Source organism: Xenopus laevis, chromosome 2S, assembly GCF_017654675.1.
Source record: "Xenopus laevis strain J_2021 chromosome 2S, Xenopus_laevis_v10.1, whole genome shotgun sequence".
Lineage (NCBI taxonomy): Eukaryota > Metazoa > Chordata > Amphibia > Anura > Pipidae > Xenopus > Xenopus laevis.
This window is the reverse complement of record NC_054374.1, coordinates 168,697,765-168,721,597: the sequence shown is the minus strand read 5'-3', so window position 1 is coordinate 168,721,597 and position 23,833 is coordinate 168,697,765. Positions and strand designations below refer to the sequence as shown.

The window sequence follows — 23,833 nt, the reverse complement described above, 5'->3', positions numbered from 1 at the left end:
AGACCACATATCACCTACATTTCCATGTTCCACTGGTGGTGCCGCTCAGCAGTCTATTCCATTACAGGTACCATGATGGGAGTGCAGCTCAGGAATCTTCTGTAAAAGAGACAGAGAGCATTACTTTATGTCCCATAGAAGTAATAGTTTCCGCTATTTCCAAGTTAATGTCCCATGCAATGATATTCCTTTATGTCCCAGAGTATAGTGCATTCTTCTATACAGTACTTCTATATGAACAAGTGTGGAACAATTATTTATTTTTTTCCATTCCTGGCTGGGACATGGGTCAATAATTTTGCTTTTTGCCATGCCAATCTTTTGTCAGCAATTGTGATCTGGGGCAATAAAGCATCTTCTGTCATCTTCACTTTCCTTTTTATTGATAAAGTCTTACAGTGCCAGTAGAAGACATAATGGGACAGATTCAGTTTGATGAAGAAGAGCTGATCTCCCATAGACAAATAGAAGTTAATGGAGGGCACTCCCGGTATTAGAAAGGGAAAACAGCTCTTTTTTGAGAAATATGAGGTGCAAATAACCCCAGGATAACCCTGCATTCAGTTACCCAAAACCTTATATATTTGCCAATGATGAGAACACCCCAACGCTTCGGCACTATAGTCTTTGTCTAGGGGAAATGTTGGGGTGTTCTCATCATTGGCAGGTGTATCTGCTCCATGCAGTTTGTCCCTTTGTACCTTGATCTTGTAACTTAGTGGTATGTCTATATCTGTGCTAATACTGTTGTGTATAATATACCAGTTTGTCTGATAGTTATTTGTTTACTATACACTATATAAAAGAGAATTTTAAAATACCACCTTTGTTTATTAAGTATTATTTTCTTTATTGAGTGTGCGTCCCCTCTCTATTCTTATATCTGATCTCCCATAGAGCCAGATGCAATTCAGTGGAAAATTCTTATCTCACTGTTTATCACATGAAAACGCTGCTTAAATCTATGGGGAAAAAACTGAATTAGGAGAAAAGTTTTTTTCTTTCAAATTGAATCTACTTTATAAGTTTTTATGTGATAAACCATGAAATAAAGTTTTCTCATTGATTTGAGTCTGGCCCAATGTGTCAATATATTCACTTTTCCAGATCTTCTCTCTAACCACATGGGTTAAATGAACATATTGAGTCTCACAGGTGCTTATTTCTTCCCCTAACCCTAATAACCTGAGCAATGAGCTTCACTAATGACCTAAGCAAATGATTGGTAAAGTGTTGGAGCTTCCCTTGATGATGATTAGAATACTCTTGGAACTGCATCTGCCTTTGTCTCCTCCATCTGCTCCTCATTGTCTGTTCAGTATTTGGTGATCTGTAGAGTTGTGTGTGACTGTTACTGCTCATCCGAGGAAACTTTACCTTGACATGACCTCTTTCTGGAGAAAATAGAGATTGCCCTGGTGACTGATGAATTTGGGCAAAAGTGGACGGGAGAAAGAAATGAGGCCCCTCTCTGACTGACAGCTTCTTCTGAAGCCACATCTTCCCAGTTGTCCTCCACTTGCTGAGGTCATATAATATCCCGGCACTAATGAGAAAAGATCTTAACATTATTTTCTCTGGCCAAATTCTCAACCCCTGCAGCCCATTCCACTAAAGTGTTGAGGGGGCTAATGTTGACATCACCACTAGGGATGAAAAATATATTGACGAAAATCTTTTTGCCATTAAGAGGACCTGCTAGTTGAGGGTGATACTGTTACTAAGGCTTAATTATAGCCCCTCTTGCTGCCTGAGAACTTTGAGTGATTAACCAGTAGGTGTCAGTTTTGCATTAGATTTGGTTTGCTGAGGGCCTCACCATTCTTAGCAGAGAGCCAATGCTCCCTCCTGCCAGTCCCACCCAATGAGGCTCCCACAAATCTGAAGTTGAAAGGGTTAAGTGAGCCTCCTTTTTATGGAAAGTCACCCGGCTGTTGGTTGTTTCCTTGTTTTACTTTTTATTGTGACTTTGCAGATGTTCCTCAATAAGACCTGGTGTGGGAAACTCTCTGTGGACAATGGGCTTCTGGCCATTCTCCTGTGTATGTTGCTCTTCCCTCTCATATACACTGGCCTCGTTATGTACAGGTGAGTTTGAGGAGGAAATTGATGTATTGCTATAGTTCTGCCTAATTTCTAATTCATTTCAACCCAGTTTTGATTCCAGTCACCTTTCTTTTACTTTCTACTTTTCTTGTCCTTTGCTTATTGCTCCCCTGGGGAGAGGGGCAAGTGCAGCTCAAGGGGAATCAGATGAACTCTGTGGCCTTATCCGTGCAGCATATAAAGTGTTGCTATGGGAATTTTCCTTTCTTTAAAAATTTTGGATATGGAAAATCACCTAAATTCTAACATTGTCAGTATATATTTACATCAAAATTTGCTCTATTAAATATTGTTGAAGACATGGAGCATCTATCAGTTGTACATCAATCTAAATTTGGGAATATTTCTTCTAAATCCACCGATCTGATGTCAGAAGCTGAAACCAACCCTCCAACCATAGCAGATGTCTGAGTTATTAATGCATTAATTAAGCATCTTCAGACTTTACTAAAAATCACACACAATTCTGGATCAAATGACAACTGTAAGAATATTTGGATATGATTCTCTATCCTACTTTGTTCCATGGATGCAAATAAACATTTCTAGGCATTACAAGTAATGCAAAACAAATAATTGAGTTCTATGGTTGTTAATAAGTCAGAATTGTAGACTGTCACCTACTTCTTCCCTTATATGTCCTTGTAAGGAATGTGCTTTGTCATGTTTCTTGTATTTACCTAAATAAAATTAAATTATGTAAAGCTACCGTTCATGATTTGAGGTAATCCTTAGTTTCACAAGGGAGTCATGTTCTTCCTCTTTAGACTCTACTGCTAGAAGAAGGTGGATGCTGCTGGAGAGCTTGAGGTAGGAGGCCTCAGAAGGAGCCTGGGCCAGGAGGCCTCAATAAAGGAAAACTCAGGGCCCTAATGAATTGTGATCACCTTAAGTTGGGGAAAGGGACTTATAGATGTGCCCATTTTGGTATCAATAGAGACTCCCTCCAAGTCATTCATTGACAAGTTAATTACAAAGACCCCTGTGCTACTCCTCTAACAACACTGGGCTAAAATGTGTCATTAATGTTTATTGGAAATTCATAAATTTGTAAATTTACTTCCCCTTTAACTTCATGTTTAAGTAAAAATTGTCTACAAACTCGTTTCAGGAAGGAACCCCTGGCCCCACGGAGCAGTCGCAGAACGGACACTAACGGACAGATGAAGTCACCAGTCAGAAGGTGAAGGGACAAAGAAGCAAAAGTATCAACTACCTCCTTTTTTATTAATTCCCCTAATACTATTTCTGCTTCTTCCCACAACCAGGAAATCCTACATTTGGGGGCCGATTCATTAACTTCGAGTGAAGGATTCGAAGTAAAAAAACTTCGAATTTCGAAGTGTTTTTTGGGCTACTTCGACCATCAAATGGGCTAGTTCGACCTTCGACTACGACTACGACTTCGAATTGAAGGATTCGAAGTAAAAATCGTTCAACTATTCGATCATTCGATAGTCGAAGTACTGTCTCTTTAAAAAAAACTTCGACCCCCTAGTTCGGCAGATAAAAGCTACTGAAGTCAATGTTAGCCTATGGGGAAAGTCCCCATAGGCTTGCCTAAGTTTTTTTGATCGAAGGATATTCCTTCGATCGTTGGATTTAAATCCTTCGAAACGTTCGATTCGAAGGATTTAATCGTTCAATCGAAGGAATAATCCTTCGATTGTACGATCGCAGAATTTGCGCTAAATCCTTCGACTTCGATATTCGAAGTTGAAGGATTTCAATTCCTAGTCGAATATCGAGGGTTAATTAACCCTCGATATTCGACCCTTGATGAATCGGCCCCTTAAACTGAAATGCTTTAACCATAAGCAGATGAATATCTACAGTAGCCCCTCCCCTTTTGTTTGGGAACGGCTTGTTCTTTTGTTTAGCACCAAGTTGCCGTCTCCATACAAAGTGCGAAATGTGCGACTAATTGGCAACATCAGTGTTTGTGACTTACTAACCAATAGAAACTCCAATAATTGCTCTTGGCTCTGCTCAACGGACAAGCAATGGATCTCATTCTTTCAGTAGCAGTTGATTTGAATTGAGTTGAATGTTTTCACTTAGTTGAAATAACAAATGGGTGGGTTTTTATTTTAGGGCCCCTACATGAAAGTGTTTAGTGCCCCCCTGGAATTCTTATTTAGGGTCGGTACCCGAGGGAGATAATATCTTGTAAACTGAAAGGTTTGAGGTGAAATTTGACACATTTTCCAGAAATTTGTATAAAAACGTTACATTTCGGTAAGCAGAGCAGTTTGGTGGTTTGGAGAAACATTTCCTCATCTTGGATTCCAGGAGAATTTGTACTTTCCAAGAACCTAGGGCTTTCTGGGGTGAACTTAGGGTTAGTGGGATGTTTGGCCTTGGACTAGTAGAAAGAATTCTGGAGCAGTACTTTGGGAATTTGGTACCACTGGATGTTTTTGACCCATACAAGTCATAAGTCTCCACAAAACTCTGCAGATTTGTTAGTGGCTCATTCAGGGAACAGTCAGTTGTGTTTGTCTACTTACAATAAATAATGTTTCTGAGAAATGTCTTTATATTATGGGGAATAGGATTATTTTATTATTTTAGGACATTTAGATTTTTTATTTAGGTCTGGCCTTCTTTCCTGCAATTCTGCTCATAAAATCGAAATCACTCAGCTTATGATTGTGTTGGCAGGCCCAGATTTGTGGAAAGGCCACCTAGGACCAGGCCTAGGGTGGCAGGATTTTAGGGGGGCAGCATGCTGCCCAACCACACCCACATTGGTTCAAAAACACTGGGGATGCGCTGGAGATACAGTAATTTTTTTAAATTTCATGTGCGCCAATCCCCATTGCTCCAGTCCAGATTATAAAAGGGGAGGGGACAGGGGCGATGAACGGCATTGGGCCTGGGGCGCCCACTTTGTAAATCCGGCCCTGTGTGTTGGGCAGGGGTTTGTAATTTTCTGGAGCTCAGTAAGTCTGTGGCCAGGCACAAAACCTCATCACCATTGTGATAAATTACTAGGATAGTAGTGGATAGAGACCAGGGGTGCTGCTGCCATGAGACAAGTTTGGCAACAGCCTGCAGGTTACCAGGGACTGCAAAAAGCCACTCCGAAATTGTAATATTTAAATCAGAATTTCGGCTTCTACTGCAGAAAGCCCAATGGTGGACGCCTCCTGGACACACTCTGGTGCAGGGAAAGCTTCTGAAAGGCCACCTCAGGTTTCAAAAATGTCAGAAATGGGACAGATTATTTCCTTGGCCTTAAGCTGTACCCTGGTACTGCCAATGATCCACCCACAGTCTGCCCAGGCATTGGGAAGAACGACAAACACTACCATTGATATCTATGGAGATTTTCATTCATCCAGGTGATGATATACAGCAAGTAGCAGTTACGTCTAAAGCAACTGGTCCGAGTCTTCTTGGAGTTGTTTCCCCTTCATCTAAATGGCTTCTTCAGTTCAACTGAGTGGTAGTGAATCCCCCAGTATTTAACCCCCTTAACGATCACAGTCATCCAATCACAATGGTTCCATTGAACTCATTCAGTTGGTGTTGTCTGAAACTCACCCGCCCGCTCATACCCGCCCAACTTCTATCGAATTTGTTCCTTTCTAACATAGCACATGGCTTGCTCTCAGCTATTAAGCTAGGTGGAGAGCAGGAGAAGTAAATCTGAGACATTATGAGACACAGGGAATCCACAGCAGTAGAAAGAATCGAGAAGTAGAAGAGAAACCACCCCAGATAAGCACATAACAACCACCTTCAATCCTTTCTGCAGCTCACAGACACGCAACTGTCTCAGGACGTTCTTGCATTTCTTCACTGCTCCCATTGTGAAGTTCTACTACAATGTTGTGTCCTACGTTGGCTTCCTTTGGCTTTTTGCTTATGTCCTGATGATGAATTTCCAGACTTCCCCTTCATGGAGTGAATATATACTGTATGGTTGGGTCTTTGCCATCCTTTGCGAGGAGCTTCGCCAGGTAACGTATCGCATTCTCTGCGCCTTTAATGTTATTAATGGCAACACACACAGAATGTTTGAAAGATATTGAGGTGGAACCAGCTGGATAACTAGATGGTAAGAGGAACCGAGTATTTGTGGCAGAGACACAAGTATTATAACTAGAAGATTGGTGGCACCAGCAGGCACAGGGTGGTGCAGAGATCCAGAGTTCATCAACAGAGTTGCAGAGGCTTCCTGAGATGGGGCCAAGCTGGTGGGGGTTGGAGATATAATTCTAATATGAGCGGCACCCCAATTACAGAGTTGCAGAGGCTTCCTGAATCCTGAGATGGAGCCAAGCTGATGGGGGTTGAAAATATAATTCTAATATGAGCAGCCCCCCCCAAGCACAGAATAGTAAAGAGTTGTTAAGGTGGGGCCACTGTGCAGTTGTACCTGGCTGGTTTCTAGAGGGACATCCCATAAGAAGCCGCAGATCATTTCCAGCAAAGTGCCCAACTGGACATGTGGCTTTGTACAAAGCTGAATTGGGGGGGGGGTCTGGGTGTATTTTTCTGTTAACATCATGAATGAGTTAATGTTGCACGGTATTCCCATGATGCACTGCACTCACGTCTTCCCTTTTTGCTCAGTTCAGTTGCTGTACGACCCTGACAGGCTCGGGTTTGTGGTGAAATCTGTTCAGTACATAAGCGAGTTCTGGAACCAAATTGATTCACTGGCTCTCGTCCTGTTTGCAGTTGGTCTCATTTGCAGGTAATCCATCTTTTCTTGTTCACTTAAATGGATAGTGAGATATTCCCCATGAAATCCACTGCTACCCACTTGGTCCCTATAGTGTTGGGCAGATCCCTGAGTCAGGCACAGCAGTGCAGTGTTGGGAAGATTCTTGAGTCAGACACAGCAATGCAGTTTGGGAAGATTCTTGAGTCTGGCACAGCAGTGCAGTGTTGGGCATGGGCAGATTCTTGAGTCAGGCACAGCAGTACAGTGTTGGGCAGATTCCTGAGTCAGCCACAGCAGTGCAGAGTTTGGAAGATTCTTGAGTCAGGCACAGCAGTGCAATATTGGGCAGATTCTTGAGTCAGGCACAGCAATGCAATATTGGGCAGATTCTTGAGTCAGGCACAGCAGTGCAGTGTTGAGAATTCTGTAGAAGGAGAGGGAATCCGCGCTCTGCCAATTAACTCTTTATAGATGAATGCATCAATCCTCTTAAATAGATGTACCAAACATCCAAGTCTGTGAGACTTTCAGTGAGGAAGAAGAAAGCACTCGAACGCAGATTAACTGCTTGTGATTAATATTTATCTAAGCTGCTATACACACAGTAGAACATGGGTCAGAAATCTCAGTTCACCTCTGCAAAACTAGTGGTTTAGATCTCCTTCAGGGAATTCTCTATCCTGACTCCCTACACAAGATCCCTACACTAACAGCTAATGGCCTGGGACAGACATTTCCAAAAGCTCTAGCTCCAGCCTAACCCACTCACACTCCTATAGTCACGTCTAACCCTCTCTATTCCTAACGTCACCAACAGCCAAACTAGTCTTGTGGCCTTTATTTTACTGACACCCAAGTTATAAACTCCCAGCAACATCCACTGCCTCCTGAAGTGAAAGAGGAATGTGATGCCTCTTCCTTATAAGGACTAAGGAGATACTTTCCAGCTCAATCATATCCTTCTTAAGGACTAGAGCTGAGGAGATGTGTGGGCTTTCTTTTCTGTTTCATATTATGGGGGCTGTTCCCAATCGGTAACCTTGTTATGAGCTAAGGGGGCCCAGTCTGAAGGCCAGTTAGGGGGAGATTTGGGGTGAGTGATTATTTGTACCCTGGGTACCCCTGGAACTATAGCAGGGTGACACCCCAATGTTTCTATATATCTGTAACCTTGTTATGAGCTAAGGGGGCCCAGTCTGAAGGTCAGTTAGGGGGAGATTTGGGGTGAGTGATTATTTGTACCCTGGGTACCCCTGGAACTATAGCAGGGTGACACCCCAATGTTTCTATATATCTGTAACCTTGTTATGAGCTAAGGGGGCCCAGTCTGAAGGTCAGTTAGGGGGAGATTTGGGGTGAGTGATTATTTGTACCCTGGGTACCCCTGGAACTATAGCAGGGTGACACCCCAATGTTTCTATATATCTGTAACCTTGTTATGAGCTAAGGGGGGCCAGTCTGAAGGTCAGTTAGGGGGAGATTTGGGGTGAGTGTTTATTTGCACCCTGGGTACCCCTGGAACTATAACAGGGTGACACCCCAATGTTTCTATATATCTGTAACCTTGTTATGAGCTAAGGGGGCCCAGTCTGAAGGTCAGTTAGGGGGAGATTTGGGGTGAGTGCTGATTTGTACCCTGGGTACCCCTGAACTATAGCAGGGTGACTGTTACCCAATGTTTCTATATATCTGTAACCTTGTTATGAGCTAAGGGGCCCAGTCTGAAGGTCAGTTAGGGGGAGATTTGGGGTGAGTGCTTATTTGTATCCTGGGTACCCCTGGAACTATAGCAGGGTGACTGTTACCCCAATGTTTCTATATATCTGTAACCTTGTTATGAGCTAAGGGGGCCCAGTCTGAAGGTCAGTTAGGGGGAGATTTGGGGTGAGTGCTTATTTGTACCCTGGGTACCCCTGGAACTATAGCAGGATGACACCCCAATTTTTCTATATATCTGTAACCTTGTTATGAGCTAAGGGGGCCCAGTCTGAAGGCCAGTTAGGGGGAGATTTGGGGTGAGTTCTTATTTGTACCCTGGGTACCCCTGGAACTATAGCAGGGTGACACCCCAATGTTTCTATATATCTATAACCTTGTTATGAGCTAAGGGGGCCCAGTCTGAAGGTCAGTTAGGGGGAGATTTGGGGTGAGTTCTTATTTGTACCCTGGGTACCCCTGGAACTATAGCAGGGTGACACCCCCAATGTTTCTATATATCTGTAACCTTGTTATGAGCTAAGGGGGCCCAGTCTGAAGGTCAGTTAGGGGGAGATTTGGGGTGAGTGCTTATTTGTATCCTGGGTACCCCTGGAACTATAGCAGGGTGACACCCCAATGTTTCTATATATCTGTAACCTTGTTATGAGCTAAGGGGGCCCAGTCTGAAGGTCAGTTAGGGGGGAGATTTGGGGTGAGTGTTTATTTGTACCCTGGGTACCCCTGGAACTATAGCAGGGTGACACCCCAATGTTTCTATATATCTGTAACCTTGTTATGAGCTAAGGGGGCCCAGTCTGAAGTTCAGTTAGGGGGAGATTTGGGGTGAGTGTTTATTTGTACCCTGGGTACCCCTGGAACTATAGCAGGGTGACTGTTACCCCAATGTTTCTATATATCTGTAACCTTGTTATGAGCTAAGGGGGCCCAGTCTGAAGGTCAGCTAGGGGGAGATTTGGGGTGAGTGTTTATTTGTACCCTGGGTACCCCTGGAACTATAGCAGGGTGACACCCCAATGTTTCTATATATCTGTAACCTTGTTATGAGCTAAGGGGGCCCAGTCTGAAGGTCAGTTAGGGGGAGATTTGGGGTGAGTGTTTATTTGTGCCCTGGGTACCCCTGGAACTATATCAGGGTGACACCCCAATGTTTCTATATATCTGTAACCTTGTTATGAGCTAAGGGGGCCCAGTCTGAAGGTCAGTTAGGGGGAGATTTGGGGTGAGTGTTTATAAGTGACTAATAATGAAATTATTTTGCAGATTGGCAAGTGTGGATACAGTTTACCTGGGCCGAATCTTTCTGTCCATAGACTTCATGATATTTTGTGTTCGTCTGCTGCACATCTTTACAGTGAGCAAAGTTCTTGGGCCCAAGATCATAATGCTCCGGCGCATGGTGAGAAGTTCAATTTGCTGCAGAACATCCCAGTGACAGAACAGAACATTTCTCCCAAATGATTTACCCTTTGTTGTGCCTGTTCTGACTTTTCCATTCTGCATCTTTTTCAGGTAATGGATTTATTTTTCTTCTTTTTCCTCCTGGCTATTTGGATCTTATCATTTGGAGTAGCAAAGCAGGCCATACTGACCAGCAATGAAATCAGGTTGAATTGGATCTTCAGGAACGTTGTCTATGGACCTTATCTCACTCTCTTTGGGCAGATGCCATCTGATATCGACGGTAATGTCACGTGGAGCTTGTGTCTCGTAATGAACAACCAATAATATTTGTAATTGTATTTATGTGATATTGTGTATTGTTTTGCATTATACATGTGTTCATAAAATGTCTGTACAAATACATAGAGGGCCCCATGTGGACCCCTTATAGCTGTGTCTCACCCCTTCTACATTTGTCTACATGGGATCAAAATATACTTATCCTAGGGGTACTCAGTGGGGCTTCTGCTGGTAACATTATTATTTCCCCATTGTTCAGAATGAAATGACTAATTTCTGAGTTTCATCACAACAGGATTGAACTTTGATCCAACAAAATGTAGCCAGGACGGCACAAATCCCTTACTGCCCAAATGTGTGTACAATGATGGTTCTGGAAACGCTCTCTTTCCTGAATGGCTGACAATCATTTTAATGTGTATTTACCTGCTGATGGCAAATATCCTTCTGATGAACCTTCTCATCGCTATATTCAGGTAGGGGAATTTCTTATCTCTATATTTAGGTAGAGGAATTTCTTATCACTATGTTCAGGTGGAGGCATTTCTCATCACTATGTTCAGGTAGGGACATTTATTGTAAGGGGTACTCACCCTGGTGGTCCAGTGGTCCACCCGCCGTGTGGTGTTGCCCCTTTGGTGTCTTTTGTTCCTCTGCCTTAGGGCGCGCGCATGTCTGTTTTTTCTGTGCAAATCATGGTGGCGTGATTAGGTCATCGCGCAAGTGTATTTAAAGGGGCCTTTTACATTGTATCTTTGTCCGGTTCCACTTGTGAGTTCCTGGGTGTATTCTGATACTTATTCTGTCGTCTGAATCCTGTTTTGACCCCTGCCTGTCTGACTTTCCTTGATTTCTGTAATCCTGACCTTGGCCTGTTATCCGACTATTCTATGCTCCGTAATCCAACTCGTGCCTGTTTGACCATCTTGATTGATCTCCTGGTTTTGACTCCTGCCTGTCTGACTTTGCCTGAATTCTGCCTGCACCGACCCAGCCTGGTTTGACTTTGTTTTCTGTCTGCTCCTCGAATTGTGACCTTCTGCCCAAAAAGTCTTTGCTAACGATCGTGTCCCTCTGCTCGTCCAGAACCCTTATCTTGGCTCCTCTCTTAATAAGACCTGGCGGCATCCAATTAGCCGAAGGCTCCTCCCGAGGTTAAAGGTCAAAGGCGGAAGCAAGAGCCGAGACCAGGGAGCCTAACATTGGTTCTGGATTTTGGGTACCGATTGTGACATTTATAATAACTATGTTCAGGTAGAGGCATTTCTCATCACTATGTTTAGGTAGGGGCATTTCCCCCCACACTGATGATTGTGAAGGCTTATCTTTTCCCCACAGTAGGGTGTTCTGGTAGAATAATAGTGGAATTAGTTGATGATCCCTGAAGAATTTCAGTAGAAGTGAGTGTGTGGCACTAGGGGCAATATATACACAGACTGGAAAGCACAAGCTATAGGTGCAATGAGATATCTGCTACACACTGTATTGTGACATTTAGGTACACAAGAGCTGCCTAGGACTTTATATTTGACTTTATAGCCCAAAATTAAAACCTAAGCAACTGATAGTTTATGTCATATTAAGTGGCATATTAAAGAATCTTACCAAACTGGTATATATTTAAGTAAATATTGCTCTTTTACATCTCTTGCCTTGAACCCCCATTATGTGATGGTCTGTGTGTTGCCTCAGAGATCCCCTGACCAGAAATACTGCAGCTTTAACAGGAACAGGAACTCTGCTTGTTAATTGTCCCATGTGACCTAACATGTATGGTTTGTTTGTGTGCACCGTGACTCGTAGGATCCCAGGGGGCGGCGTTTAGTTCTTAAAATGGCAGTTTTCTATTTAGGATTACCCAATGGCACATACTACTAAACAAACATATTATTATGAAAATGGTTTATTTACATGAAGCAGGTTTCACATATGAGCTGTTTTATGTGATATATTTCTATAGAGACCTACGTTGTTGGGGGCTATAGTTTCATTTAAGAAATTGCTTATTTTCCAATTTTCCAGAATTTTCATTTTCATTATTATTATTATAATTATTAATAAAGTGTGTTAGACTGTTCCTTGCACATGTCACTTTCTTTTTATTGTTTTCTAAGTAACAGGAGAATTTCATTTCTTTTTCTTCATTTTTTCACTTGCTCCAGTTTTTGGTGCAACCCAGTGACAATTTTATTTGGCCCTGATATAGTTGCCTAAAATTCTTCTGTATAAGGAGCTAAAGCACCCAGAACAGTCTCCACAGAATAACATGCAGAAAGTTGGACAGTCTCGCCAATACTTCTTTGGGCGCCAGTCTCTGGGGGCAGCATTGAGAGCTTTACCCTCGTGTTTGGGGAACTTGAGATGCAGCATTTCAGTCTTTCCCATAAATGCCCCTACTGACTGCCAAGCAATGACAAACACAGACTTTCTCTAACCTGCTGCAACTCTCTCCGACTCGCCTGTTTCATGGTCACGTTTATTCTGACGGGACAAATCTGTTTTTCAGTAACACATTCGGAGATGTAGAGAGTCACACAGATCAGATCTGGAAGTTCTACCGCTTTGGCCTAATAAAGGAATATAACGAGCGCCCAGCGGCACCGCCACCGTTCATTCTACTGAGTCACTTCTACTTTCTCCTGAAGTATGGACTGAGCAAGCGTTCCACCATGAGCCACAAAGCCATGAGTAAGTGTGCCGGAGCTGCCATGTGCCTGACACTTGTACTGCCCTGTAGGAGGTACAACTAGATTCCCGGTGCACTATAAATGAATTATTCCTAATTATACCAGAAGCCTGACCTTTGTTTTCTAAATGTTACACTTTTATTTATTATTATTAGTATTATTATTATTTGTGCATCATAACTAGGAGCTCTCACAAACTACTTTTCCAGGGTTGAGTCCCTGAGCTGTGAAGGGCTCCCTTGGTGCCTGTTCCTAGTGGCACTTCTTGGGCTCATTGCACTGCTTCCCATGACCATTTAGTGTTCCCCGTCTTTTGTAGCTAGGCATTAGGCAAGTGTCTCTTCTGCCCACCATAGTCCTAGCCCTGCCTAAACCCTTCTTGTCTGTTGCTCCCTGTGACCTACAATGTAATTCTCCTACCGCACACCTGTAGTTCACCAATCCTGCAAGCTGGTGGTGCGTTCCTTCCGTTGACCCGGCCGGGTCCCTTAGCAACCAATGTGTAAAAAAAACCGGATCCGCACACACACCGATTAGTGCAGTCGGGGATTATCCCCTTTTATTCAGCCACCAAACATCAACGTTTCGGGGGGGGGGGGGAACACCCACCCTTCATCAGGATCCAGGATCCTGATGAAGGGTGGGTGTTCCCCCCCCGAAACGTTGATGTTTGGTGGCTGAATAAAAGGGGATAATCCCTGACTGCACTAATCGGTGTGTGTGCGGATCGTTTTTTTTTTTTTTTACACATTGGCTCCCTGTGACCTGGCATTTGCACTAAATCTTCCTTCCCATCATTTGTGGCCAACCACATGGGCTCTGGTCTCGCATGGTCTCTTTTTATTCCCTTCATGCCTTACCCTCCAGGGACTAACCAGAAGTTTTCCAACTCACTCGCTCCATATGGTGGTTAAACAATATGCGTCCCACTTAAACCTGGCTAAAGAAACTCAACATTACCAGCTATTAGTACAATATAAGAACTACCTTAAAATAACTTTCACTCTCCTACATTTTGCCACTTTCGATCTACTGTTGTTTTTGCTGATGTTGATGATCACTCTCACCCTCTTCTCACCATAGCTGAGGGCCTTACAGTTACACCTGCTCCTCAATGACACCCAACTGAAAGAGCCACTGTTTGCTTTCCAGTTCAATGAAGGTGTTCATGACTGTTGCATCCAGTGGTGCAGCTGCTTTGCCTTAGATCCCAATACCGCCTTCGGTAATAGGTCACATGGTCCCATTCAGTACAAGTTTCTTAGTCCTATTCCTCTATCCATTCACCTCCCTCACACCTGATTTAGGCTTGTGTATTAGTCATTAGAAGTGAGAAGCCCACAATCCTATTAGAACCTACTTTGTGCCCATTCTTCCTCCTTATTGGCCTCTTCTCCTCTTCCCAGTGGGTCGTTACTACTGAAAGCTCAGTTTTGGCCTTTCCATCCTATTTGCCTGATTAATAGGTTAATTTCTATATTTTTTGCTAAAGCATTCATGGATTTTCTTTCTTTACAGGATGCATAATGGATGAAGCTGGAGAATCATCTCTTCTCTCCTGGGAATTGTACATGAGAGACAATTATGTGCATAACCAGCAGCTGTTGGACGCACAGAGTCAGGAGAACGTTGTGAAGAACACAGCCGATAGGTATCACAATGTTGCACACAGCTTCAAGATAAACTCTCTCCCCAAATGCATTAAAGTTAATGGGTGTTTTTTTTCTTGCAGCAAGTTTTTTAGGCACTGTGTATGCTTGTAGGTCAGTTTATAAAGAGTTTTTCTCACTTTACCTGGAATGTCCTACAAGAACCCACATTATTATCAGAACATAGAGCTGGGCTCCCATGTACAAGGGAGGAGGCATCTCACATAGGTTCATGTTCATGGTCAGTGGCACAGATATTAATTAATATTAATGTCCCTATAAACATTCTATAGGCCTCTTCATTTTGGTGTCATATTTGGCAGACAGAGAGCTTGTGTGTTACCTGCTGTGTGACCTGTGGCCTATTTCATATTGAATGGTCGCCCCATGGCTGCACAGCGGTGGATATATTATTACAGCTAAAGCCTCTCAGTTCTTTAGAGAAGCTTTACTTCATGGAACATTAAATATCACTGCCACCTGCCAGGCCCAGACTCAATCTACTCCGTTTATATGTCAGTCTGGACCTACCACCTTCCAGGCTCACTACCCCATGTCTGTGATATCCTTACACTCAATTTTGCTTTTAGATTGTGAGCTGTAATGAGCTGGACCCTCTTTACCTCCTGTGTCAGTCAGACTGTGTATGTGATCTGTGTGATACACAAGCTGCACAACATTAGTAATAGTGATACAAAGGTCCAATTGTCAGACAAACCCCAGCCAATGGCCATGAGGCTCAGGAGACCATTTGGACACATGATACAGATAAAGGGGGGATTCCCACTCAACTAATACTTCCGTTTTTTCAAATGAACAATCAATAAAAGACCAAACACAATCACAAATCAGGGGGTCATCTTCTACACCAATCAACATTAGTCTTCACAGTCCACAATTTAAACTTTCCTATGCGATGTTCCTTGTGAAAAAGCTGCCCCCCTCCGCATAGAAAAGTACCCCAACCCGTTTATATCAGTGTTTGAAATCTGCCTTCTACTATTCTGATGAAGAAAATATCTCTCAAGGAGAAACGTGGAAACATGGAACGATACAGGACAAGATGGGACATGAATTGTTCATTCAAACACAAGGAAACACAAGCATAGAATACTTTTCCATTTCTTATTGCTGAAATTCCTCATATACAGCACTGTAACTGTTCTTCATTGTCCTTCTCCCAAATTTGTCAGATTTGGTTCTATCAATTGAAGCATTTACTTAGATATTTACCAGTTCAAGGGAGTTTCCATTTCAAGTCCTAGTCCTCAGTCAAGGTCTTCAATTCATGTGAATGTATCTTAGGGCAATATCTTTGCTTAAAGATAAGTTTTTTTCCAAAATGGCATGGTTTTCAGACAAATGTATGTCAAAAGTGTATAGAGGCCCATAGGGTTAATAGTGCTTATGGATAGACATCCCTCCCTCTGTAAATTTAATATATCTTATTTACATATCCATGTTATTGGCCCATAGAGTTAGGGGCCATTGTATCTGGGCAGGGGTGCTCCGCCAATGATGCAAGTTGAGGCTGTTGCCTCAGGCGGCAGCGCCCCACTAGGTACCAGGGGCAGCAAAAATGCTGCTCCTGGTACTTTAAGAGCGAATTTCCGGGGGAGGGGGGGCAGCAGCAACTGCCGCTGCCTCAGGCGGCGGAGGGCCCAGAATTGCACCTGTATCTGGGGAGCCTGGAGTCAACAAGGCCCAGTTAAGAGTTCTGCCCTAGAGGGACGTCCCTTCTAGTCAAAGCCATTTAACAGGGAGCCCATGAACAAGGATTAGGCAGATACAGGACTGGCTGTGTAAGGAGATCTGGGAAGGTAAGTTAGAAAGCGCAGCCTGTGCTCCACCTTAGGATTGAGAGCTGGAAGGAGTTCTCCTTTGGGTGTCACTGGCTCTGCCCACCCTGCCTCCTCTGGTAATTTCACAGGTGGGCAAGTTGGATATAAATAAATAATGGCTAGATGAGTCAGATTGAGGCTATAGATTGGGACAGGGTGAAATTTTAGACCCACTAATCACTAATAAGCAGCACTGGGGCAGATTAGTATGGTCCTTAAAGGGGTGGTTCACCTTAAAGTTAAATTTTAGTATGTTATAGAATGGTCCATTCTAAGAAACTCTTCAATTGATATTTATTATTTATTTTTTATAGTTTTTTCAATTATTTGCCTTCTCCTTCTGACTCTTTCCAGCTTTCAAATGGGGGTCACTGACCCCATCTAAAAACCAATGCTCTGTAAGGCTACAAATGTATTGTTATTGTTACTTTTTATTCCTCATCTTTCTGTTCAGGTCTCTCCTATGCATTTTCCAGTTTCTTATTTAAATCAGTGCATGGTTGCTAGGGGAATGTGGACCCTGAAACTGCATCCTGGAGAGCCGCTAAATAAAAAGCTAAATAAGTCAAAACCTACAAATAATAAAAAATGAAAACCAATTGTAAATGGTCTCAGAATATCTCTCTCTCTACATCGTAATAAAAATGAATTGAAATGTGAACATCCTGTTGTAGAATTTGAATTTCCATATTAGACCTAGACAGGATCATTTTTGCTTTTATTCCATTTTGCACCTAAACTTAGAAAATTTTTTATTACCTTCTTTACCACTTTATCACTAATTGCAGCCGTGATATGGAGAATCAGATCCTACTCATCATAGTGACATTTTCTATTGGCCACGCGCTATAGTCTTCCAAATCCTTTGGCCAATCACGTGACAAGCCTAAGAAGAGCCATGAACTGAAGTCCATTTTTTCCCCCAATGAAGGTTCCCAAATTAGTGTCTGTACATTGAATAACAGACATTGTATTGTCTCTGACAGTTTGTCTCTTGTGGTTTCTCTATCCAGTGTCTCTGCTGTGCTAAAACTGCTCAATATGGAGAAAGGCAGTGACGGGCAGAACATGGAGAGGAGGTTGTATTTACTGGAAGACCAGGTACAACTGTCTGGCCTCTATAGATCGATATAATTGTCCTTTATAATTCCTTATTCTTTCTCTCTATGATAAACTTGTAATACTTTGCAGCATTGGGACACGCCCATCACGCCGTGTTTAAATCAGCACAGACCACTCCCACATTCTAATCCAAAAGTAACTCCCTATTTAATTTCATAGATGAGTTTCATGTCCAAAATGTACATTAACAGTGACCCAGTGACCTGTAAATATAAGCCCCAGTGACCCTAGTGTTTCACAACAAAGTGGCCCCCACATTCACCACCACAGCAGCACCTTTCATCCCACTGCCCCCACACAACATTTCATGTCAGTATTGACCCCCAACAGACGTCTTCCCCCACTGCTCCTGCCTCTCTGCCCACTTCCACTATACTAAATAAATGTATTCCAGACCCTTCATGCCTTCTATTGCTCCATATCCCCCAAAACTCCTCTTATTACTCCATATAATCTATCATACAGATGCCTCTTTTGCTTTATATAAAACCCTTGTTATACCCCATTTGCTCCATATAACACTTCCTATTGCTGATTCATGGGGCTGATTGCTCCCCCTTATTGCTGAGTCATGGGACTGATTTCTCCCCCTTATTGCTGATTCATCTGACTAATTGCTCCCCCTTATTGCTGAGTCATGGGACTGATTGCTCCCCCTTATTGCTGATTCATGGGACTGATTGCTCCCCCTTATTGCTGATTCATGGGACTGATTGCTCCCCCTTATTGCTGATTCATGGGACTGATTGCTCCCCCTTATTGCTGATTCATGGGACTATTGCTCCCCCTTATTGCTGAGTCATGGGACTGATTGCTCCCCCTTATTGCTGAGTCATGGGACTGATTGCTCCCCCTTATTCCTGAATCATAGGGCTGATTGCTCCCCCTTATTGCTGAGTCATGGGACTGATTGCATTATTGCCAATTGCTTTTCCAATATAAGTTCTTATAGTGTAATGTACCTTCCTACACACAGGTATCCAGATCTTCACAGCAACTTCAATGGATCGTATCGGCCCTCCAGGAGAAAGGTTTTACTGGCACGGGCCAGATGCTTGGTGAGTATGTGAGTATGTGTGTATGTGAGGAACCAGTTAATGAAGGTTTCCTTCTTAATAGTCCCAATTCTAGTAATACAACTAATGAAGAAATTCAAAAGAGACTAGAACATGTTAAGATTAACAAAGGTCCAGGGCCAGATGGTATTCATCCCAGGGTAATTAGCGAGCTTAGCTCTGTGATTGCCAAACCTCTTTACTTAATTTATCAGGATTCATTGAGATCTGGCATAGTGCAGAGAGACTGGCGAATTGCTAATGTGGTGCCTCTATTCAAAAAAGGATCCCGTTCTAAGCCTCAAAACTATAGGCCAGTTAGTCTGACGTCAGTGGTAGGGAAGCTTTTCGAAGGGTTAATAAAGGATAAGATACTGGACTTCATAGCAAATCATAATACTATGAGTTTGTGCCAGCATGGTTTTATGTGTAATAGATCTTGCCAGACTAACTTAATTTCTTTTTATGAGAATGTAAGTAGAGACCTTGATTCTGGGATGGCAGTGGATGTGATTTACTTAGACTTTGCTAAAGCATTTGATACAGTGCCACACAGAAGGTTACTGGTTAAATGAAGGAATGTTGGCCTGGAACATAGTATTTGTACCTGGATAGAGAACTGGCTAAAAGATAGACTACAAAGAGTGGTGGTAAGAGGAACATTTTCTAATTGGACCAGTGTTGTTAGTGGAGTACCGCAGGGCTCTGTACTAGGTCCCTTGCTTTTCAACTTGTTTATTAATGACCTGGAGGTGCCATTGAAAGTACTGTTTCTATTTGTGCAGATGAGACTAAATTGTGCAGAACTATAGGTTCCATGCAGGATGCTGCCACTTTGCACAGTGATTTGTCTAAACTGGAAAACTGGGCAGCAAACTGGAAAATGAGGTTCAATGTTGATAAATGCAGGTTATGCACTTTGGCAAAAATAATATAAATGCAAGTTCTACACTAAATGGCAGTGTGTTGGGAGTTTCCTTAAATGAGAAGGATCTTGGGGTCTTTGTAGATAACACGTTGTCTAATTCTGGGCAGTGTCATTCTGTGGCTACTAAAGCAAATAAAGTTCTTGTATAAAAAAGGGCATTAACTCAAGGGATGAAACATAATTGTGTCTCTTTATAGGTCCCTGGTGAGGCCTCATCTGGAGTATGGGGGCAGTTTTGGACTCCAGTCCTTAAGAGGGATATAAATGAGCTGGAGAGAGTGCAGAGACTAAGTGCAACTAAACTGGTTAGAGGGAGGGAAGAGTTAAATTATGAGGGGAGACTGACAAGGTTGGGGTTGTTTTCTCTGGGGGAAAAAAGGCGCTTGTGAGGGGACATGATTAGACTTTACAAGTACATTAGAGGACATTATAGACAAATAGCAGGGGACCTTTTTACCCATAAAGAGAATCACGTACCAGAGGCCTCCCCTTCAGACTAGAGGAAAAGAAGTTTCATTTAAAGGAACAGAGTAGGGGGTTCATCACAGTGAGGACAGTGAGGTTGGGGAATGCACTGCCGGGGTGATGATTCAGTTAATGACTATAAGAGGGACTTGGATGATTTCTTGGACAGACATAATACAAAGGCTATTGTGATACTAAACTCTATAGTTAGTATAGATATGGGGATATATCATTTATGTGACAGTATGGAGGGCTGTGTGTATGGGGCTGGGTTTTTATTTGGAGGGGTTGAACTTGATGGACTTTGTCTTTTTTCAACCTGATTTAACTATGTGAGTATGTGTGTGTATGGGGGTATGTGAACACACAAAATATTAATGTACATGAAAAGTTCCCTATAGGTCATGTTGATCGTTTTTCACTGATAGTTCTGCTATTGTAACTGTTATAAGTAACTGTTACTAGAAGTTCCTAAATCTGACAGTTTTGCCAACCTGACTGTCCCTTCTTAACCTGACAGTTAGAGAGTCTAATGCTAACGGACTATTGCTGCACAAATATGGCAGCCCCCTCATACAGGAACAGGGCAGTAAGGAAGGTAATGTAAAAGCTTCTGTAAATACTTTTATGGCAAAATTATAAACAAATTCAAAGACAATGTTATGACAATATAAATAAAATTATAATATATAAAAGTACAGGGAGGACAAGTCACACAATAAATATACACAGAGTTCATATAAGAACACAGAGCTTACAGTCTAAGTGGGTGGGAAGACCCAGTGTATTGTAGACTCGATGGAGGTACTGCCCAGTCACAGACTCTCAGGGCTGCGGGTCCAACAGGACCAGGAATGAAGGACTCAGGAGGAAGCAGGGTATGGAGCTCTCAGGAACTGGACCAGTGCTCTTGTATGACAAGGGTTAACTCTAAATATCATACACAAGTCTGAGCTACTTTCATGAGACCCCGGTTGGGAATGGTTGTGTTGCCCATTGGCTTCTGGGCCGTGCACCCATGTCATTGGGGCAAAGTGAAAGTTCCATAGCACCTCCCAGACCAACAATCTCACTGTAGGATCTAATGAAATATCAAGTTCTTTATAGGAAAAGCCCAAATGTTTGGCAAACTCCCGACTTCCTGGTTAAAATCGGGATCAATTGGGGGAACAGTACCGGTTGGATAGATATCAGAATAACTTCTAGATATTATATTTTCTCCTACAATAGTTCCATATGTTTTCTCCCTCCTCTGCTCAGTTCACAGCAAGTCTCAGGATTTGGAGGAGAAGGCCTCTCTTGGCTCAGATTCTTTAGGGGACAAAAAGTCTGTTTATCATGTAAATAGCAGAACCCTGCAGTACCCCAATTCTAACGTGACACGTTACCCAGTCCCAGATGAGATGGTGCCGTGGGAGGTAAGTTTTGGGGTAACACCTTTGTCTCCAAATTATGCCCTTGTCAGATGATGGGCCCCATAAATACTAATGATGGATCCTGTGGACTTGCAGGTGACATTCCCAGGCTACGACCCTCCTTTCCTCATTGCCGACAGGGATGATCGGGGGCCCTATGATCCCCATTCAGAGTAAGAAACGTTTCAGTACCTCCAGCTCTTTCTTCATTTATGTGTCTGTATTTGCCCCCCCATTCTTGTGTCTATATGTGCCCCCCCATTCTTGTGTCTGTATTTGCCCCCCATTCTTGTGTCTGTATTTGCCCCCCCATTCTTGTGTCTGTATGTGCCCCCCATTCTTGTGTCTGTATTTGCCCCCCATTCTTGTGTCTGTATTTGCCCCCCCATTCTTGTGTCTGTATGTGCCCCCCCCATTCTTGTGTCTGTATGTGCCCCCCCATTCTTGTGTCTGTATTTGCCCCCCCATTCTTGTGTCTGTATGTGCCCCCCATTCTTGTGTCTGTATTTGCCCCCCATTCTTGTGTCTGTATTTGCCCCCCCATTCTTGTGTCTGTATGTGCCCAGCCACCTCCTTTTCTCAATATGGACTACGGGTGTAGGGTGGGGACATTTGTCTTAGACTCTCAATCAGCTCATGAAAGTCTTTATTAAAACCATGTCTGGGTGCAGCACTGTCACTTTAAATGTTACCTGAGTGTGTAGGTTAATGTATAGGAGACAACAGACCCCTCCCACTCTTGCTCCTGACTTGTGGGGTGCAATAACCAGTGCTGAATAATAAACACCCCAATAACAGACAATTAATAGGGGCAGTGTTGTGTGTCACCCCAGTAATGCGCCACAGAATAGATACGTCTAGTTCCCCTAATTTATACATTGTGCACCCCAACACATAACAAGCTGCTCCTCTAATTCTGCCTGTGCCCCTTATACAAACCCCCAGCTGATCTCTCCTGGCTCCTCCCCTGTAGGATGTCACAGACCAATAGGAAATACAATGGAGTGGATGGAGCGTTGGATTTGCGGAGCTCATGTGGAACATACCTAGTGCAACATGGGTTACCACTGTAAGTAGCGCCACTCACAATCTTTTCTCTTTCACAGATTTAGGGGCTGATTTATTAAGAATCGAGGAGGACATTTGGCCATTAAACAAACAGGATCTTGTTCTTTTTCTTGTTTGGCATCAATTGTAGTTTTTTTTCAAAAATACACTGCTCCCCACCTACAACTTGCCCAGATTTTTATTGAAAAAACCCAACTCTGTAGAAAATAAATGATAGAGAATTCTTTAAAAATGTGTCTTTTTGACTTTGTTTTACCCGCCCCCAAGGATCAAATAATCATAAATCAGCCCCTCTGTTCTGTATCTCCTCTCTCTCACACACACACACTCACTTACTCACACACACTCACCTACACTGACACTGACACTCACACTCACTTACTCACACACACTCACACACACACACTCACACACACTCACCTACACTGACACTCACACTCACTTACTCACACTCACTTACTCACACACACTCACTCACACACACTCACTCACACACACTCACTCACACACACTCACCTACACTGACTCACACACACTCACACACACTCACACACACTCACACACACTCACACACTCACACTCACACTCACACACACTCTCACACACACACACACTCACACACACACTCACACACACTCACCTACACTGACACTGACACTCACACTCACTTACTCACACACACTCACACACACTCACCTACACTGACACTCACACTCACTTACTCACACTCACTTACTCACACACACTCACTCACACACTCACACACACTCACCTACACTGACTCACACACACTCACACACACTCACACACACTCACACACACACTCACACACACTCACACACACTCACACACACTCACACACACAGTGGGGCTCATTTATCACCACAGGGCAAATTTGCCCATGGGCAGTTACCTATAGCAACCAATTGGTGATTAGTTTTTTAAAGCCAGCTGCAAGTAGAACAATGAATGCAGCAATTTGATTTGTTGCCATGGGTTACTGCCCATGGGCAAATTTGCCCAGTGTTGATTAATGACCCCAAGTGTATCAAGTGTCCTCACTCACTACATTCCCCATTCATGTGACCCATCCAGGAACCCAATGGGTCGAACAGGTTTGAGAGGAGTTGGAAGTCTTCGTTGGTTTGGGCCAAATCATTCTCTGCACCCAGTAATAACCCGGTGAGTATTTAGAGCATCAGTGAGTGTGAGTGTGAGTGGCTGTATAAGGAAATCAGTTGCTGTCTATGCCCCCCTGTGCTTGGGGTTTCTTGGGGTACTACAGTTCCCAGCTACACCTCAAAAACACAAAGTCATATTAAAGGGAAATTCCATCCAAAACTGTTGTTTAGTGCTGAGCCAATTGTTCTCGTTTGCAGAAAAATATGCGAAACTGCAAAGAAATTTGTGAATCGAAAAA

General features: G+C 43.1%; 1 protein-coding gene across 1 annotated transcript in view; it reads left to right on the top strand.

Annotated features, from left to right (window-relative positions):
* The window catches only part of LOC108710098 (transient receptor potential cation channel subfamily M member 2), a 48,952-nt gene that overhangs the window by 19,183 nt on the left and 5,936 nt on the right, over positions 1-23,833 (top strand). The window contains exons 16-30 of the mRNA XM_041584691.1: positions 1,976-2,088; positions 3,218-3,289; positions 5,870-6,074; positions 6,696-6,814; positions 9,764-9,899; positions 10,013-10,184; positions 10,479-10,659; positions 12,690-12,871; positions 14,389-14,521; positions 17,374-17,461; positions 18,459-18,540; positions 21,191-21,348; positions 21,442-21,518; positions 22,319-22,414; positions 23,509-23,595. Coding sequence (XP_041440625.1) covers positions 1,976-2,088; positions 3,218-3,289; positions 5,870-6,074; positions 6,696-6,814; positions 9,764-9,899; positions 10,013-10,184; positions 10,479-10,659; positions 12,690-12,871; positions 14,389-14,521; positions 17,374-17,461; positions 18,459-18,540; positions 21,191-21,348; positions 21,442-21,518; positions 22,319-22,414; positions 23,509-23,595 — 1,901 coding nt within the window. The remainder of the gene's footprint in view (positions 1-1,975; positions 2,089-3,217; positions 3,290-5,869; positions 6,075-6,695; positions 6,815-9,763; positions 9,900-10,012; positions 10,185-10,478; positions 10,660-12,689; positions 12,872-14,388; positions 14,522-17,373; positions 17,462-18,458; positions 18,541-21,190; positions 21,349-21,441; positions 21,519-22,318; positions 22,415-23,508; positions 23,596-23,833) is intronic.